This window comes from Psammomys obesus, unplaced genomic scaffold (genome assembly GCF_907164565.1).
Source record: "Psammomys obesus unplaced genomic scaffold, mPsaObe1.curated_primary_1811, whole genome shotgun sequence".
Taxonomy (NCBI): domain Eukaryota; kingdom Metazoa; phylum Chordata; class Mammalia; order Rodentia; family Muridae; genus Psammomys; species Psammomys obesus.
Genome location: NW_026596166.1, coordinates 2,618,623 through 2,637,604, shown reverse-complemented (window position 1 = coordinate 2,637,604; position 18,982 = coordinate 2,618,623). Strand labels below are relative to the sequence as shown.

Sequence of the window (18,982 nt, the reverse complement as noted above, 5' to 3'; positions counted from 1 at the left end):
TTGGTTTGGTTTGGTTTGGTTTGGTTTGGTTTGGTTTGGTTTGGTTTTTGAGATGGGATTTCTCTCTGTCCAGACAGCCTTGGCTGTCCTGGACTCTCTTTGTAGACCAAGCTACTCTCAAACTCACAAAGATCTTCCTCTGGCTCCCAAGTACTGGTATTAAAGGTGTGTGCCACCATAGCTGGCTAGAACTAGCTTTTTAAAAAGCTGTACATATCAGTAAATAATGTCCATGCTATTTGTATTCACTTCCTCAGTTTATACTGTTAAGCCACCATTGCTTTTGTGCCATCCATGAAATGTCAGTGTAATGGGTAAGACAAATAATGTTTTAGTATTATTAGTAAAATTGGCTTTGTGAGCTTCTAAAAGAATTTTAGGAAACCTCCATGGATCCACGATAGTAGTAGTAAATGTAGTCAAACAGCTAAACTGGTGTATCTCTAGAAAGTATTCTGGGTCAAAATGATGGATGTTAAATATTATTTCTTCCATATTTTTCATAGAGATAATGTTAAAGTGATATCCTCAGCCAAAGAGATCTAACCTTTTCTTTAAAAAAAAAAAAAATCACTATAAGTACTTTTTTGTATGAATCATTCATCCTGAAATAATTATCCTGGCTGATTATTGAGCAAAGAACAGTTACTTCTCTCTGATTCAAAATGAGAGCAGACTAAAAGAAAGACTTTTAAAGATAGAAGACCCAAAATAATAATTTTTCTAGCAGCGCTTACTTTTACTTTTAGTGTGATTCTGCTGTTGCAGTCGGTAAAAACCAGCGCTTCCAAGCTATCTGGAAAATAATTGGCATTCACCAAACTCTCTTTTAAGTAATAACCTAACCATAGGTAAATAATATTGTGGTTTAACTGAGGGTTGCTTCTTCTTAAACACTTAAGTCTTGAAGGATTTTATGGCTGAGAAGTAAATAGCTCTATTATTGAATGCTTAACAAGCACAGGGTGTGGGTTCTTTCCCTATTACTACAAATTGAAAAGAATCAAAATGAGGGAAGGAGTGATACAGAGCAAAAGACAAATTTTGAAGAACTTCAAATTTAAAAAGTCAAAATTCTATTATTTCCTAACATAAATTATACTGATATTGCTAGACTAACACAGATACATATCAGTGTTTAACTGACATTCTTTCAACACTCCAGAATATTTTGATAATTTACATTAAATCCCTTATCTCTATAGATATTTTTAAGATTTATTTTTAATTTATGTAGTTCTGCCTACATGTATGTGTGTGTACCATTTGTGTGCCTAGAGCACAAGGAGGTCAGAAGAGTATATCAGATCCCCTAGAACGGCAGCTGTGGAAATTTAGGAGATACCATTTGGGTTCTGGGAACAGAACCCAGGTCTTCTAGGAAAACAATAAGTGCTCTTAACCACTAAGCCATGTCTCCAGGCCCCTCTTTGTAAATTTCTAGTTCCTTATTGTCCAGCTTTTCCATCATTATACACTCATAGGTGGAGCTCTTTTTTATTTTGTAGTATTTTTGTGAAATTTTTGTTGCTTCTTTGTTTTTGTTATTTACTTTGTTGATAGTAAAATAGAATTTTGAGATTTAAGATTTTTCTCTGATTTTCTTATTTTATTCATTTATTTTATTATTATTATTATTATTATTATTATTTACAATTTAATAACTTTGTATCCTAGTTGTAACACCCTTCTTCATCTCCTCCTGGTCAAACCCTCTCTTCCTCTTTTATTTTCTAACAAATAAGACAATATACAATGAGTAGAATTACGCATATTTTGGTAAGTCAGTTAACAGTGGAATAGTAATATATTTTATATGTTTATGGTATTTTAATTATTTTGAGAAATTTATCTGTTTCACATAATTTTATGTTAATTTATATCGTCATTCATCTCAATGTCACCTATATGTGGTGATAATGAAATGAAATACCCTCTCTCTGGTGGTTGTTCTTGATTATCAGCTTGACGAGTACCCTCTATTTCCTTATAATTATCGAATTTTCATAAAATTACATTTATTACTAAAGCTAAGTAGCAGTTATACTAAGTATCAATGCAAGCTCAGCTGTTAGAAGTACTTTTAATTATATAATTAAATAATTTTTATTTATATAAATTATAAATCATATAATTTAATTAATTATGTGATTATATGATTCTTTATATAATTAATTAATTATATGATATATACTTCTGCATCTGTCAGTTATTTCTTTTCTTTTTCACTCTGACAAAATGCCTGTCTGAAAATATGGAACCTTCACTGAATTAGGCTTTATATTCCCAGCTTCATGTAATAGCCTCTCAGGGCCTCTGTGTAGGGAATCCAATTGTACTATACATTGCCAGCTCTTGCCAACCTATTTTTGAAATGTTGAAACTGCATTCTAAACATCATAACCCTTAAACATTTTTCATCTCTGTAAAAGCCAATTCTGTATCAATGATTCCAAGTTCTGCTGAAAACAAGAAAGGTGTCATTAGCCAGCCACCTCTGATCACAGTGGCAGTGCCTTCAGAACTCCTTCATAGTTGAACAGCTGAGAAAACATTTTTCATACAATCCCACTTAATCACAGTACTCTGTTGTCTGCATCTTCCCAAAGACTGTCTGAAATGAGTGTTTAAAAGAGTTTGCACATTTACAACCTGGAGCATTGATGGGTTGGGTTTTTAAGGAAGGAAACCATTCCTGTTGTTATAGTACTAGATTAAATGGCCTCTAGCAAATATTTCCATAGGATCCTTGGTTCCCTCTGACATTCTATGAGCCTGGTTTTTACTGTCCACAGTTCTGTTGCCATTTTGGCCTTCCTTATTCCAAGTGGCCCATTGAGTTTTGTTTAAAGCATTCAAGAGCTCTCTATCCTACAGTTCCAATGACATCTATGGTACCTCCTGCAAAAGTTCCAAAGTCATATAAATGGGCATTGTCAAGTTTATCACAGCAGTGACCTCCTACCCTCAGTACCAACTACCTGACAGAAGTCATATAAGTGACAAAGGATTTATTTTGACTCATACTATAAGGAGATATATTCCGTCATGATGGAGAGGGCCTGATGGCTTTGAAAACAAAGAATGTGAGCCACAAACTTGACCTATGGCCCTCAACGATGGCCCTAACTGCTATATAGTGATTCATTTACCACCCTGTGATAGAAAGTTTCATTCACATTTGACACTTAGCAAGATATATTAAAATAAATAAATAAAGGTCATTGGGTGTAGAATTGACAGCTGTATAGTTAGACAAACTGTAAATGTAATTATCTCTTTTTCTTACTTTAAAGAAGCAATGTATGAAAGTTATGGTGGCCCACATCTAAAATCGCAGTATTTGGGAGACAAACACATGAGTCCTGAGTTTGAGACCAACATGAACTATATAATGAATTCCAGTAAAGCAACCTAGTTCTTGGGCTACATGGAAAGACTATCTCTGTAAACAACAAGCAAAAAAACAAAGAAGTAGTGTGCATATTCACTTTAGAAAGTATATAAAATTCATAGAAACTTTTTTTTTCATTTTAGATTTTTTGAGACAAGGTTTCTCTGTCTAGCCCTGGCTGTCCTGGAACTTGCTCTGTAGACCAGGCTGGCCTTGAACTCACAGCAATCTGCCTGCCTCTGCCTCCCTAGTTCTGGAATTAAGGGTGTGCACCACCACCACCCAGCAAAAAGTAATTCTTATGAAATGTCGTTCATAAGGAAAATACTGTTCTCAAAGTACCTTTGGTCCCAGAATTTACAGGCAGAGGCGGGTGGTTTTGAGTTCAAAGCCAGCCTGGTCTAGATAGAAAGAATAAGGGCAGCAAAAGCTACATAGTAAGACTTTGTCTCAAAAAGGAAGGAACTTCTAAATTTTGCTTTATGTTATTTTATGTTTTTTTCCTGTTCATTCAGATATTTTATAATGTATAGGTATTAATAGCACAAGTTCTGGAATATGACATACCTGAAAAGCGACCAATATCAACCCTTGCATGTCACTTTGACATGAAGGATATTTAAAGGAGTTTGTACTTTTATACCCAGGAATCTTTGATGGGTGAGGTCTTGACCTCACAGCACCTTTCCTAGTGTCTTAGTACAATATTTTTTTTCCAGAGCACAACACAACTGGTCTCTAGCACAGTTCTCCAGTCATGTGGATAGACTTCAAAATATTACTAAATCATTGGAATTTTTACAATATATAAATGAATTTTATGATATTAGTCTCATAAAGTTGTTTTAAGAATGAACTTTAAAACTGATTATAAAATCCTTAGCACAGTATTTGAAATATGTTAACTGTTATTAGTAAACCATAACATTGTCGTATGTCTGTGCTGTACAGCTGGAGACTTAAGTCAGAATTGGCCTCTGGTAGGATATGAGGGGGGTTCTAGCTGAGACTTCTAGTAGCAGGGGCCATGGAAACTGAAGAGGACACCTTCTATCTAGACAAGACTCTAGTGGATGGAGGAGAACACCAACCAAGCCACAAAAACTTTGATCCAAAACTTACCCTGCCTACAAGACTTGCAAGGACAAATACAGAACAGGTAAAACAGAAATTGAGGGAAAGTCCAACCAATGCTAGACCCAACCCTAAGAGCCAGCCCATGGAAGAAAGCCAAACCCTAACACTAGTAACAGTACTCTGCTAAGCTTGCAGACAGGATGACTGTTCTGAGAGGCTTTATCCAGCAACGGTTAGAAACAGATACTGGGACTCACAGCCAGACATTGAGTGAGGCATAGGAAGCCTCCTGGACAAGTGGGGGAGGGGGAAGTAAGAGGACCTAGAGGTGACAGGACCTCTACAAGACCAACAGAGCCAACTAACCAGTGCCCAGAGGGGCCTGTGGAGTCTGACGCACCAACCAACGACCATGCGTGGACTGGACCTAGGCCCTCTACTTTTATGTAGCCAATGGGCAGCTGAGGCTTCATGTAGGTCTACTAGTTAAGGGAGTGGGGAATACCGCTGATGTAGACTCTGTTTCGTGCTTTTTAATCACTTCCCACTGATGGGACTTCCTACCAGACACAGGGGAGGGAGGGACACACAACCAAGATGTAAACTAACTAAATAAGGTTAAAAAACCATAGGGACCTCATGCAACTGAAGATCTTCTGTAAAGCAAAGGACACTGTTGTCAGAACAAAACGACAGCCTACAGACTGGGAAAGGATCTTCACCAACCCTGTATCTGACAGATGGCTAATATCCAGGATATATAAAAACTCAAGAAGTTAAAAAGCAATAAATCAAGTAATCCAATTAAAAAATGGGGTACAGAGCTAAACAGAGAATTCTCTGTAGAGGAATACAGAATGGCAGAGAAACACTTAAAGAGATGCTCAACATCCTTAGCCATCAGGGAGATGCAAATCAAAACAATACCTTACACCCATCAAAATGGCTAAAATCAAAAACTCAAATGACAACACATGCTGGAGAGGTTGTGGAGAAAGGGGAACCCTCCTCCATTGCTGGTGGGAATATAAACTGGTACAACCACTTTGGAAGTCAATCTGGTGCTTTCTTAGACAATTGGGAATAGTGCTTTCTCAAGACCCAGCTATACCACTCCTAGACATATATCCAAAAGTTGCTCAAGTACACAACAAGGACATATACTCAACCATGTTTGTAGTAGCTTTATTTATAATAGTGAGAACCTGGAAACAACCCAGATGTCCCTCAACGGAGGAATGGATACAGAAATTGTGGTATTTTTACACAATGGAATACTACTCAGCAATCAAAAACGAAGAAATCATGAAATTTGCACGCAAATGGTGGGATCTAGAAAAGCTCATTCTGAGTGAGGTATCCCAGAAGGAGAAAGACACACATGGTGTATACTCACTCATATAGACCTATAAGATATGATAAACATAATGAAATCTATATACCTAAAGAAGATAAACAAGAAAGAAGACCCTGGGTAAGATGATCAATCCTCACTTAGAAAGACAAATGGGATGGACATTGGAAATAGGAGAAAACAAGTAACAGGACAGGAGCCTACCACAGAGGGCCTCTGAAAGACTCTGCCTAGCAGTGTATCAAAGCAGATACTAAGACTCATAACCAAACCTTGCGCAGAGTGTAGGGAATCATATGAAAGAAAAGAAAGTTAGTATGAAATGGAAAGGATAGGAGCTCCATAAGGACCAAATATATCTGGGCACAGGGGTCTTTTCTGAGACTGACACACTACCAAGGACCATGTATGAATATAACCTAGAACCTCTGCTCAGATGTAGCCCGTGGTAGCTCAGTAACCAATTGGTTTCCCGAAGTAAGGGGAACAGGGACTACTTCTGACAGGAACTCAATGACAGGCTCTTTGACCTCCCCACCCCACCCCAAGGGTGGAGCAGCCCTGCTAGGCCACAGAGGAAGACTTTGCAGCCAGTCCTGAAGATAACTGATAAAACAGGGTCAGATGAAAGGGGAGAAGGTCCTCCCCAATCAGTGGACTTGGAAAAGGGCAGGGAAGAGAAGAAGGAGGGAGGGTGGGATTGGGAGACAATGAGGGAATGGGATACAGCTGGGATGCAGAGTTAATAAAATATAACTAATAATAAAAAAATAAATAAATAAATTTTTTAAAAAAGAAGAGGATAAAAAAAAAAAAGAAATGCTCAGTGTCCTTAGTCATCAGGGATACTGCCCAAACCTTGGGCTGAGTGCAGGGACTCATATAAAAGAGGGGGGAGTTAGTAAGACCTGGAGAAGACAGGAGCTCTACAAGGACCAAATATATCTGGGCACAGGGCTCTTTTCTGAGACTGATTCTCTAACCAAGGACCATGCATGGATATAACCTAGAACCCCTGCTCAGATGTAGCCCAAGGCAGCTCAGTATCCAAGTGAGTTCCCTGGTGAGGGGAACAAGAACTTTCTCTGACATGAACTCTGTGGCTAGCTCTTCGACCACCTCCCCCTAAGGGGGGAGCAGCCTTGCCAGGCCACAGAGAAGGACAATGCAGCCAGTCCTGATGAGACCTGATAAGCTAGGGTCAGATGGAAGAGGAGCAAGATCTTCTATATCAGTGGACTTGGAGAGGGGTTTGGGAGGAGATGAGGGAGCGAGGGTGGGACTGGGAGGGAATGAGGGAAGGGGCTACAGCTGGATACAAAGTAAATAAACTAAGTAATATAAAAAATAAAAATTTAATTAAAAATATTGCTTTGATATATAAACACACAATAAAAATTTTAGTTCCATTGTGGCACAGGAATATTATGAGAAAACTCAGTTAAAAATAGTCTGGCTTGTGCAGAATTAATACCTTAATTTAATCTGAGTCAATATCAGTTTCCATTGGTTATTTTATTATAGTATATCTCAGTGAAAGTATTGTTAGAACTTCATACTATAAAATGATAAATATCCTAAAATTAGATATTTTCTGGCTCAGATTTCTGAAACATCAACTATTTGTTCTATTTTAATTGAAGAGAAATCACAGATTAATTCAGAAATACACTCAGTGAAAATTTTATGTTCAGACCAGCTGCATTATCATTGTATCTCCAGTTTATAATGCAGCATTTGATACATAATGCAAACTAAAATTTTCACAATAAATCTGTTTAGTAGTTTGTTAGAGCCCTTCTAATAATGCAGAAAAAAAAGTACAGTGGTTGAAAATCTAGAAGAGGCCTTTGAAAAAACAACTTCATTTGACAAACGAACAAAGCATACCCTCAATAGGAATCTTCTAAAAACTTGAAAGAACAAATATTGCCGTCAGATTCATCACTGTTTTAAATCATTGTTGTCAGTATACAACAATAGTAGTGCCATGAGAATATGAAATGTAGTGTCTGTGTAGTATGCACAGAAAGAGTCAGTGATGGGGGGAAAGTTAGAACCCAACATTTTTGTTTTAACCATCTCATTTCTAGAAATTTATAAAAGAAATTATGAGAGAGAGTGAACATCTACAACCCAAAACCAGATCTAAAATACTAAAAAAAATTAGGAATATTTTACGTTATTGACCTTCCATAAGTTTCATATTTCAGAGCATTTTGGATTTCAAGATAGAGGTATTTAACCAATAGTCTATTAAGATTTTCAATAATCTACAAATCTCGAAACTTTTCAGTACTTCTGTTCCCAAGAATTTTGGATAGTGTTTAATCAAGCTCTGTAAACACAGTACAGTTGAACCTCTGTCAAGGAGACTTGGCTTCATAGAAGAGTAGATAACAAGGTGAGACTTCTAATGTTATGGTGAACAGTAAATTAATTCCTGATGCTACTCTACAGTGATTTCTCTTTCTCGTTAAAAGATAAATATTTGAACTAACTATACATTTCTTTCATACTAGTCCATTTTAATTGAATATTAAAATTTGACTAGAATAAATTAGAACATTGAATTTTAAATCTCTTGATGTCATGCTGAAGAGGCAGGTCATTCAGGAAAGCATTTGTCTTGCAAGCATGAGGATCAGAGTTTGATCCAGAACTCATATTTTATAAAAGGAAAAAGTCAAGGCTTTGTTCTATGCACTTAAAGTCACAATCATGGTGATGACATGGGCAGCTAGACAACCCTAGTTGGTGATTTCTAGGACAGTGGAAGACTGTCAAAAAGAAAAGTGCATGGCACCTGAGCAGCAGCATTTATTGTTCTACAGCCTTGGTATACACCCATGTGCACACTAACATGCATAAAAACACAGTCTACCAATTTTACCTTTTCTTTCTGAGCTTTTTTATCATAGGATACTATTATCTGTTTCTAGGGTCACAAAAAAATATGAAACTTAATTTGCAATACTTTTATCTTTGAGAACTATGTTGGTTCTGTAAAGGCTTTTGTCCATAATAACTTCAAAGACTGTGTTTATAAAATTAATATCCAACATTCATAATTTCATTTCTAAAATCTCCTATTATTAATGAAAATAGAAGCCATGAATTTGAATCATGGAAGCTATATGGGAGATTTTGGAGGGAGAAAGGTAACAGTGAAATGATGTAGTTATATTATAATCTCAAAAATAAGGGAAATACAAACAAAAAATCTATATTATCGCCTCTGTAATTTATATACTATCTGACCCTAGCCTATCAGGTCTCATCAGGAATGCCTGGATCCTCTTTCTCTGTGATCTAGATTTTTATAGGAAACTACCAGAAATATCTTTATAATCCAGGTTCTGTAAGTATCCACTTAAGGTGGAAAACAGCCCTTGGAGTAAGATGTTCTTTGAGATAAAAGAATTAAAGAAGTGAATGAGTAGATGCTGGGAACTGACAGAATTCTCTTTCTATCTGGGGTTCTTCTCAATTATTTCTAAAGTTGGAAATTCTGTTTCACTGAGAAAAGTGAGAATTGGTTACTTAATTTTTTTTTGCTAAAATATTTGTAAAAAACTTCATTTAAAATGCAGAGATAATTTTTGTCTATATAGATACTTTTGGTTTGTTTTGGGAGTTTGCGGGGGGGTTGTTTGTTTGGTTTTTGTTGTTGTTCTTTTTTCAAAATAAGAATTACATTTCCTCAATATTCCTCAATAACCTACATATGCTATTCTGGTACCCTAACAGTAATCTACACCTTACATCCAGGAATATTATTTTCCTAAGGACTTTAACACCTGGATTTGCCATCATGCAGAAAGTTGTACTATCTGTCAACACAAGGATGAGCCCTACAATTAACTTGTCTCATGATGATTTGAATTGAGACTTCCAGGGCTAGAGAGATGGCTCAGTAGTTAAGAGCACTGTCTGCTCTTCCAAAGGACCGGGGTTCAATTCCCAGCACCCACACAGCAGCTCACAACTGTCTGTAACCCCAATTCCAAGGGATCTGACACCCTCACACTAAAGTACATTCAATAAAATTAAATAAATTATTTAGAAATAAAAGAATTGAGAGTTCCCCCAACTCAGTACAGGACTGTGAGAAAATTCACTTGGTATGAATCTTCCTTACAAAATATTTCACTTATCAAGGTTCTGTGTATTGAATTCTATGTACGTTCTTTAACTCATAGTGGTATGAACCAATAATTAAAGTAGCAAGTGAGTGAGGGGGGGGCACTGTGCATGCACATCAAGCTCACACAAGCACAATATCCCTCTGTAACTAAGTCTGGCCTTGAATTTGAGATTATCCTAACCCCCTTGGAACTAGGATTGTAAGTACACACCACCACCACACCAGGCTTTACTTCCCCTGTTTCATCTGAGAGAAAAATCAGATAAAATAAGAAAAAGCTTTGAAAGAGTGAACATACCTAACACTGGTCTGGCATTAAAATTTTCTGGTTGGCAGCATGATTGTTTAATTGGGAATCATAATGACAGCTGAACTGCCTCCATGCTTGGATTAGCAAGCAGAGGAGCCTCACTGTCACCAGTAAGAATGATGCTTGTTGGGACTGACCTTTGCACTTGAAGAACACTGTGTTTCTTGTCATACCATTGATGTTTCTAAGATTACAATAGAATAGACATTTAAACACTGAAAGAGAAAAACGTGCATAGGTATATTTGTAATTCTTTGTTTTTTGTAAGCTAAATGCAAATGTAACACTACTCCAGATACTGCTTCATCAGAAGTCCCCAAGATAACCAAAAGTAAGTGCCAATTTCCTCCTCTCAGGAATAGTGCCGTACCAGAAACTGAATTCTAGCGATCTATTTGCAGAGCATGTCATATAGCATCTGGGTTAGTTAACTCCTTGATCTCAGAAGAGGAGCCTAAGTCAATTGATGTATTGCATGTACTGCTTACTAATGTGTAGAAAAAAAATTTAAGTTCACTTTTTCTTTATTCTGTCTTTTTTACCCATCTTCCCTCATTGTAGCAAATTAGACGGCCGGATGAAAGCAAAGGAGTTGCTAGTAGAGTTGGATCCCTCAAAGTAAATATGTTTCTAACATTTTTTGGCAAGATTTTGTCTATAGCCTACACTTCTTCCTTTTTGGCGGGTGGAGGGAGGAAGGGGGCTTTTTCCATTTTTCACCATCCCATTTTTTATTTTAATATTTTTATTGGCTGTTGGGTCATATTATTTTTTGTTTTGTTTCCAGCTACATATAGAGCAACCAGCTGAAGGCAAGCTGCCAAATAACTAGCTTTGAAAGGCACCACAAACCAGAAAGAGCAACTGCCTCACTATCTGTGCCTGAAATTTGGGGCTCTAGAGTAAACCGTTCCTCTGGCTGATGTCACTGCTTATATGTTTAAACTGCTCTTAAACAAAAAACTAATACAGTTTTAGAATGTCACCTTTCTTTTTAACCTATTTTGTTAAAAAAAAAAAAAATACTGAATTTCTTCTTAGCATCATTACCAGCTTAAATCATTCCAGAATAAAAATTGTTGTGATTTAATAACATATATTGAATATATATCATGTTAATTGGAAAGAGCTGGTCGTGGTGGCACATGCCCTTAATCCCAGAACTCAGGAGGCAGAGGCAGGTAGATCTCTAAGTTCGAAGCCAGCCTGGTCTACAGAGTGAGTTCCAGGACAGCCAGGGCTACACAGAGAAACCCTGTCTCAGAAAAATAAAAACAAAAGACAAAACTAGAAAGAAATGCTTTATGATGCAAGTATAATCGACCCATATACAGCTTTTAATGCTTAAGCACTCTTAGTACCTTTGCTTTCCTTTAAACCTTTAAAATTAGATGTAACATTTGGAAAACACATATATGTCTAAATATTTGCCCACTTTATATATAATCTACTAATATACAGTTAAGGTTTCTGATTTCATGATCCTATTTGTTAATGGCTAAATGCCACTTGGCCAATATATATTGGGCACTTGGTACTCATATAATTTATTTAAATAAAATAAATAAAAAGGTAAAAAAATTTACCCAAATATAATCACTGACTACTTTTAATGATACCACCAAAAAAAACAACTTAGAAAATTGTTACCAGTAAAAATAAGTACAAATTAAAGTTAACCATTGTTTTTAAATCTCAGTCCCAAATATCCTGACAGCAGTAGCAACTATTAAATTAGTCAAAATGCCACATAATTCAGTGCACTGTGTTGTCATAAAATCCATTAACTATATTAAAGCCTGATTAACTCTGGACATTTCAAATTTTTCCATAGCTCTAATTTACCTCCATTTAACAGTTTATTAAAAACAAATTTCTGTACTTGTTTCTCCCCCTTTACTCTTCTGCCTTTTTAGTTTTACTTTTCTGTTGTTTGTAAGTATGTGCAAACATGAATGCACATTGATGTACTTGTGTTTGTATGTCTGTGTTCTTTAAGAAAAACCATCCTCTCTGTTCCTTAACATTGCCTCATAGTGGATAGCCCTTACATTTAAAAGTTACCTCTGTAAAGGATGGGACATAGTGATTGCGTGCCTATTTCAAAAATTAGTATCCTTAGCATCATTTACTCCAGAAAATGTAATCATATACCAATAGCATGTCTTACTGTGTCATACTTTATCTTTGTCTTAAAGAGACAATAAGTCTGTTGTTGTGTACACCATTTATTAGGACACAGATTCAGCTAAGAAGAGACAATACAAATAAATTTCTAAAAATAGCTGACAATAAACTAAGTGTAAGAATCGCATCTCTATCTGCAGTACCTGGTACATAGTAATTTGCATGTATGAGTGAATGTGTGTGTGGCTGAAATTCAGTTTTGAGATATACAGAAGTTAAAGTTATACTGTATGTATGTTTATAACTTTCAGTACATGCTTAAGACTAAAACAATCATGTTATAGTTCAGTCAGTTTGTTTCAATATGGATGCAGCTTTAGATTGAACACTGCTTGGGGAAAAATACAAATTTTATCTCTTCTCTGTTTATCTATCAAGTAGAAAAATCTTAGAATGAATCTCTAGGAGATTCTAAGAATAGTTGCAATATTTTACTTAACTATTTTTAATGGAAAGAGATTGGACAAAATAATATGTTGGCTTCCTAGTCACAAGTTTGTTGAAAACTTTATTAGTCTAATGTTATAGAAAAATCTGTTATATTTTGAAATGTTTGCAAAATGCAGTGAGAAATGTATAATGCTATGATCTTATTTTTAAAAGAAAAGTTTGTTTTTTCAGCTCATGTTCTTACATGTATATCTAACTCCATCAAAAGCTGGAGGAACTCAGAAATAATCTAGAAAGGATATTTCCTCAGAGTAAATGTATGATTTCCCTTCTTCATGTTTCCCCCCTAAAATTTTCTGCTAATGGGCATTCCAAATCCGATCGGTTTGTCTTCTCATCTCCATCTGTTCTGCTTCCTGTCTGTTGCCCCTTTCTTTCTTTCTTAACTGTGGCTTCATACTCAAGTTTATAAAATACAGATTAAATTGTATGTTTAGTAGGCACGCAAGCCACACAACTACCATAACATTTTGCCCCAATCTAAAATAAGAACTTTTTGAAATCAATACTTATATAATGATGTAATTTTCAAAATTAATAAAATTCATGTGACAATCTGTATAGCACTTATCCACTTGACTATGTATTTTGCCTGTTAATGAATGTGTCGTCAAAATTATTAACTACTTACTGAACCTAAAGAGTAAAGACAAGGTTATTCAATTTTAGTTTTCAAGGAAAATTATGAATGTTAGACTCTCATAGATAATCTGACCAATAGATACACATGATCAAAGTTATTAGATTTCTCTAAACTCAGATACCTTTGGAGTAATTATGTCATATTTTGATGAGGAAGGAGTTTAGTAGCAAGCATCCTTACCAAGAATGCTTTTATGTAACATCTTTTAAATGATTAAACAAAGGCCCATATGTACAAGACATCATTTGAAAGAAAATGCTAAGTTATAGCCACTCAATATCATACATGTATCATATAGCCAGCCACTAGCAACATTTTTGTAACACATGGTTCAAAGCTTTTAAATGTTTAGCCTTCCCTTTAAATGCATCTTTTTAAAACATATTCATTTCAAAAAAAATAATAAATATTATAATAAAATTAATTATTGTACTGAATAAATTATGTTTAATCCTGACCGCCCATTCCTAGGGCTTCTAAAACATTCTAGAAATCTAACTCCTGTATTTATTTCTCCTGAGACTGCTGCTTTTCATCCAATTTATACTCCTATATTAATTTAGACATGAAAATAGAGTAAAAGTTAAGTATCTTATATTTCAACTTCTTACAAGAATATTCTACATTTGTATGTATATATATTACACTCTTATTATTAAAGTAAAAATAGTTTACTAATATCAGTTATTAACTTTTGGAAGCTAAACAAAATGAGATTATGAGTGTCTTAGTAAAGATGACATATTATACCTTTTAGAGTCTGTATAACTGACTATCTGTTCTTACCTAAAATCTCGTCTTTCTTTTTTTATTTTTTATATTAATTACATTTTATTCACTTTGCATCCCAGCTGTAGCCCCCTCCCTCATCTCCTCCCATGCCCATCTCCAAGTGCACTGATGGGGGGGACCTCCTCCCCTTCCATCTGACCCTAGCCTATCAAGTCTTATCAGGACTGGCTGCCTCATCTTCCTCTGTGGCCTGGTAAGGCTGCTCCCCCATCAGAGGTTGCTGATCAAAAAAGCCAGCCACTGAGTTCATGTCAGACGAAAGGGAAATTTAAATCAAATAAGATAGGTACCCTGACATGGTCAAGCAATACATCATACTTTAATATGTTTGTATTTGATTGGTTAACCAGTATTGACCAGGGGCACACTGCTGGAGCATTAGTTCTGGATTAGTGACCAATCAGTAGCCCTCACTAATTAGACAATGTGTTTATATAGAAGTACTTTCCTCAGGCACATATCAGTGTGTCCGCCCTCATGTATAAAACATTGTTTGAGCCGCCTGTCTCTCCTGTTTGATAAGATAACATTTACATCAATAGTTTGCATTTGCTTATTACTTGTCTATAGTAATTATGTAAAATCCTGACACTGTGGTAGATGATCTGTCATAAGTATGGCTAGTTTTAATGATGATAACAGTAATTCAGTCTTAGGAAAGTTTTTTTCAAAATGAGCTAATTTTCAGATTACTAGAAGTTTCTTGATGGGGAAAACTTAATCATGAGATTTCATTTGTACTGAAAATAAGAAAGCTCTAATTTGTCCAAATCAAATCGAAAGATAAAAATATCAAATAGCATGCCTACATTTGAAATAGAAATATATCTGTAAGGTGTTGAATACTCAACATGGAATTGCTCCTCTCAAAATTGACTTTAATGAAAAAATAAGATTATTTTTTTTTCCTGCTTGATGAATAAGTGTTCCTTGTAATAGCAAATAGTAACTGGGTAAAAAGGACACAAGATTCTCAAACTGTTTTAAATAGACTAAGTATGCAAAGCATGATTTTCTTAGAACTATCATTTTGCTAAGGAAAATTTAATGCACAAAGTTGAAAAGATGTTTCATTTCTTAATATACAAAGTTAACCATATTTTTAAAACTACCTCAAACACAAGTGACAATGATAATTTTAATCTCAAATCTTTAAGTTAAGAAACTAAAAAGGCTCAGGAAATCACTTTAGTTTTGATAAAAGGTGGAAAAGAGTTCCTTTTTTCACTAATTAAATAAATACTTAATGAGCACCTACTGTATTTTGCTATTATAGGTGCTACAAATATGTTAAATAGCAAATCTGATAAGGTTGTTTCTGATTTGTTCAGTTTGTCATCTTTTTCAATTCTTTACTCTTAACTTTGTATTCAGAAACTTCACACCAAGCTTGTAACTAGAAAATGGTAACTGTTTCAGTTCACATGGCATAACGAAAATTAATGTTTTCATTATAGGCCACAAAATGTAATGTGTTGGCATCACAACCAAGAAATTAAGAGCAAGCCAGAGCATCACCAACTCAGAGTTAATAAAGATCAGCCTGGTGTGATAGTACTGTGGTGTTAGCCACTCAGGAGCCTGAACAGGAGACTCGCTTTTGCTCAGTGACAGCCAGGGACAGGGCTTGACCAGGGAAATTATGAAGGTTAAACATGGCTTTAGGTTAAAATAGCTATCTTAAAAAACATTAATAAAAATAACTATTTTTAAAAAGTCAGTGAGCTGTATGTGGTGACACACCTGAAATCCTAGGATGGCTGGAGTAGAAGGATTACATGTAGAAGCCAGCATGGACTACATAGTTCTAGCCCAGCCTGAACCAGCTAACTAGATTTCATCTCAAAATATAAGAGGCAGGAGGGATGGAGAAAAAAACACACACGTACACACACACTCAGGTGCACATGCACAAAGAGAGGAATCAATGAGTAAAAACAATGATTAAAAGTAAGTGTGGAGAAAAGTTATACATATAACTGTATTTTTATAGTGTTGCTGTAAGCATGTGTATTAAGAGAGAAAGGGGTTGTTTAATATTACTGAAAATGAGTTAGAAGAAAGTATATCAGATTACTTAAACTGACTTTCTTGCCCTCTTTACGAATAATATAAAGAAGTTACATATATATATATATATATATATATATATATATATATATATATATATACAAGCAAATGAAGATCAGTGTGGCACTGTAGGAGAAATTGTTTGGTGTTTTGCTTTAACCCTTAATAAGCATCTTCTCAGCAAGTTCATACCACAACCTATCTGAGTAGGGTATCATCTCTATATTTTTTTCTTTTTTTTAGCATTTTAGCGAGTTGGATTTTGAGGTTGCTTTGTTCTTTAATCATGAGGTTCTCCTTCAAATAGCTTGAGTCTTGAGATGTGTTCCCTTGTCGGGCTGTTTTGTTATTTATAGGCAAATTTGTTGGTGATAAAGCCGTGTAAACCTTCTGAGACCCTTACTATTCTATCATTTCCTCTTTAACAGTGTTTTCTTTTCTCCACTGCAAAACCAGGCTCGGCTTCCGTCGTGCTCATCTACCTATAGTGTATCTGAGGTATATTTTGCACGTGTCTTTTTACATGGTCAATAACATGCTCGCACTCACCTTTTTTATTTTTATTTTTATTTTTATTTTTGGCCGTAATTTATTTTGCCTTGCACTTCACCCTTGGCTGAAAAGAATCAGGGTATCAGAGGGGAAAAGTCACCAGTTTTAAGGGGAAGTTGTTGTCAGAATAACTTGACCTCGAATAGTCATTGTATCACACTGAAATGACTAAAGCCCAAATGGCCAACTTGATACTATCTTCTCGGTAATTTCTCTGAACCACATGATTTACTTTTAAGCTTATGTTGTCTAAAGAAAAAGATTCTTCTTTGAACATCTAGGTGTTTTTTACTGATAATAAAGATTTGAATTAAATTAATAATGATCCCTTCCCATTATCCAAATACATAGGAAAGCATACAGAATTTACTATTGGGGGAAAAAAAAAACGAGGAAAAGCAAATGATTTCATTTATGTATATGTAAAATGAAAGATTCATTCCCTCTTGAAAAACCAGGTTACTTAGCCAGGCGGTGGTGGCACATTCCTTTAATCCCAGCACTCAAAACGCTAAGGCAGGAGGATCTCTAAACTCAAAGCCAATCTGATCAACAAAAGAGTTCCACCCTGTTGGGGTTGGGGCAAATTAGTTTACATAGTTTCCTTGGTACTGTATTGTCTTAAGATCTTATCACACAGAATATTATATTAATTATAAGAATCATGTTCTTTAATAAAATATGCATTATAAAGTTAGACCTATGTTCTTGTCTTCTTAAGGTTTGATTTCCCTTTCCTGTTGTGTTAAACAGCAGCATATTGGATTTTCTCATTTTTCTAAAGTACATATCCACAATGTTATTAACATGCTTTGATTATATAGTGGGCTGTCTGGTTTCTAAAGCAGAAGCATGTTTGAGCAAGTGTTAAAAAATTGATAGGCTAGGGTCAGATGGAAGGGGAGGAGGACCTCCCCTATCAGTGGACTTGGGAGGGGCATGGGAGAAGAAGAGAGAGGGTGGGCGGGATGGAGGGGTGAGAGAGGGGGCTAGAGCTGGGATACAAAGTGAATAAATTATAATAAATAAAATATATATAGAGAGAGAAAGGAACATTAATTGCATATGAATTTTAAGATACTGTTTTTTTTCCACAGTATAACATTTCTAAACTATTTGCAGACCAGTATTGTCAGAATAATTCTGATCACACAAAAAAAAATCTTACATGATGCTTTCCTTTTAAAAAACATGTATTTCATGAAGAAAAAAAAAACCAAATTAACATCTTTAGATTTTAAATTGTAGAAACTTTTAAAAGATATGAGACAAAATCCATATCCTAATAGTGCTAAATTTATTAGATCAATAAAGTACAACCCTCCCTTTTAATTTTTATTTCTGTTATAATTCTCAATGACTTTTTTCTCTTATAACTGACTTTGTAGAGAGTTACTTTTTGTCAGCCAAGAAAGTATGACTTCCTTCTATTATTCACAAACCTGTTTATATTAAAAATATACCAGAATACAACAAAGAGAATATAAAGAACTCAGGATAAGCACCATAAAAATAATACAAAACTTTAAAACTCCCAATAGGAATGATGTACAAGACTGTACAATTCTACAGAGCCATCTATATTCTTTAATTTCACTTTTTCTTTTGTCATTTTGGAGTTTTAATGAGCAAATAATGCTTGAAACACAGTGGCGACAGCTTTAGTATAAACATATTTCAGCCATGTGTATTGTGCCACTATCATCATCATAAGTGAGGTTTCACCAAAAGCTGAGTTTTATCAAGATCTTCAAGCTTATACTTATACTTCTTATAAGTAAACATTCATGTCAGTATATATGGAAGATTTAGGCCCACAAAGTTATCTTAGAAATGATGTTCTTATTGGGATCTTGGTTATTTGTTTCCATGAAGATGAAAAACTACTTTCTCCTTGAAAAATCATTAGGGAAAATTACTAAAACACAAATTAACTGTTTCTGTTATCAACAAGGATTCTTTGAAAACATGGGTTATGTCATCCCATCATTATTCTATAGCCTCTT

The 18,982-nt window shown here is 35.0% G+C and overlaps 1 protein-coding gene across 9 annotated transcripts in view; it reads left to right on the top strand.

Moving 5' to 3' along the window:
- The window catches only part of Gphn (gephyrin), a 437,068-nt gene that overhangs the window by 252,453 nt on the left and 165,633 nt on the right, over nt 1-18,982 (top strand). For 3 of the 9 annotated variants that reach the window (XM_055595377.1, XM_055595374.1, XM_055595380.1), the window contains one exon: nt 10,844-10,900. The exons of 4 other annotated variants lie outside the window; for them this stretch is intronic. In XM_055595377.1, coding sequence (XP_055451352.1) covers nt 10,844-10,900 — 57 coding nt within the window. Of the gene's footprint in view, nt 1-10,843; nt 10,901-16,880; nt 16,923-18,982 lie in introns of all 9 variants that reach the window. 2 more of the 9 variants (XM_055595376.1, XM_055595373.1) reach the window with 1 other exon arrangement.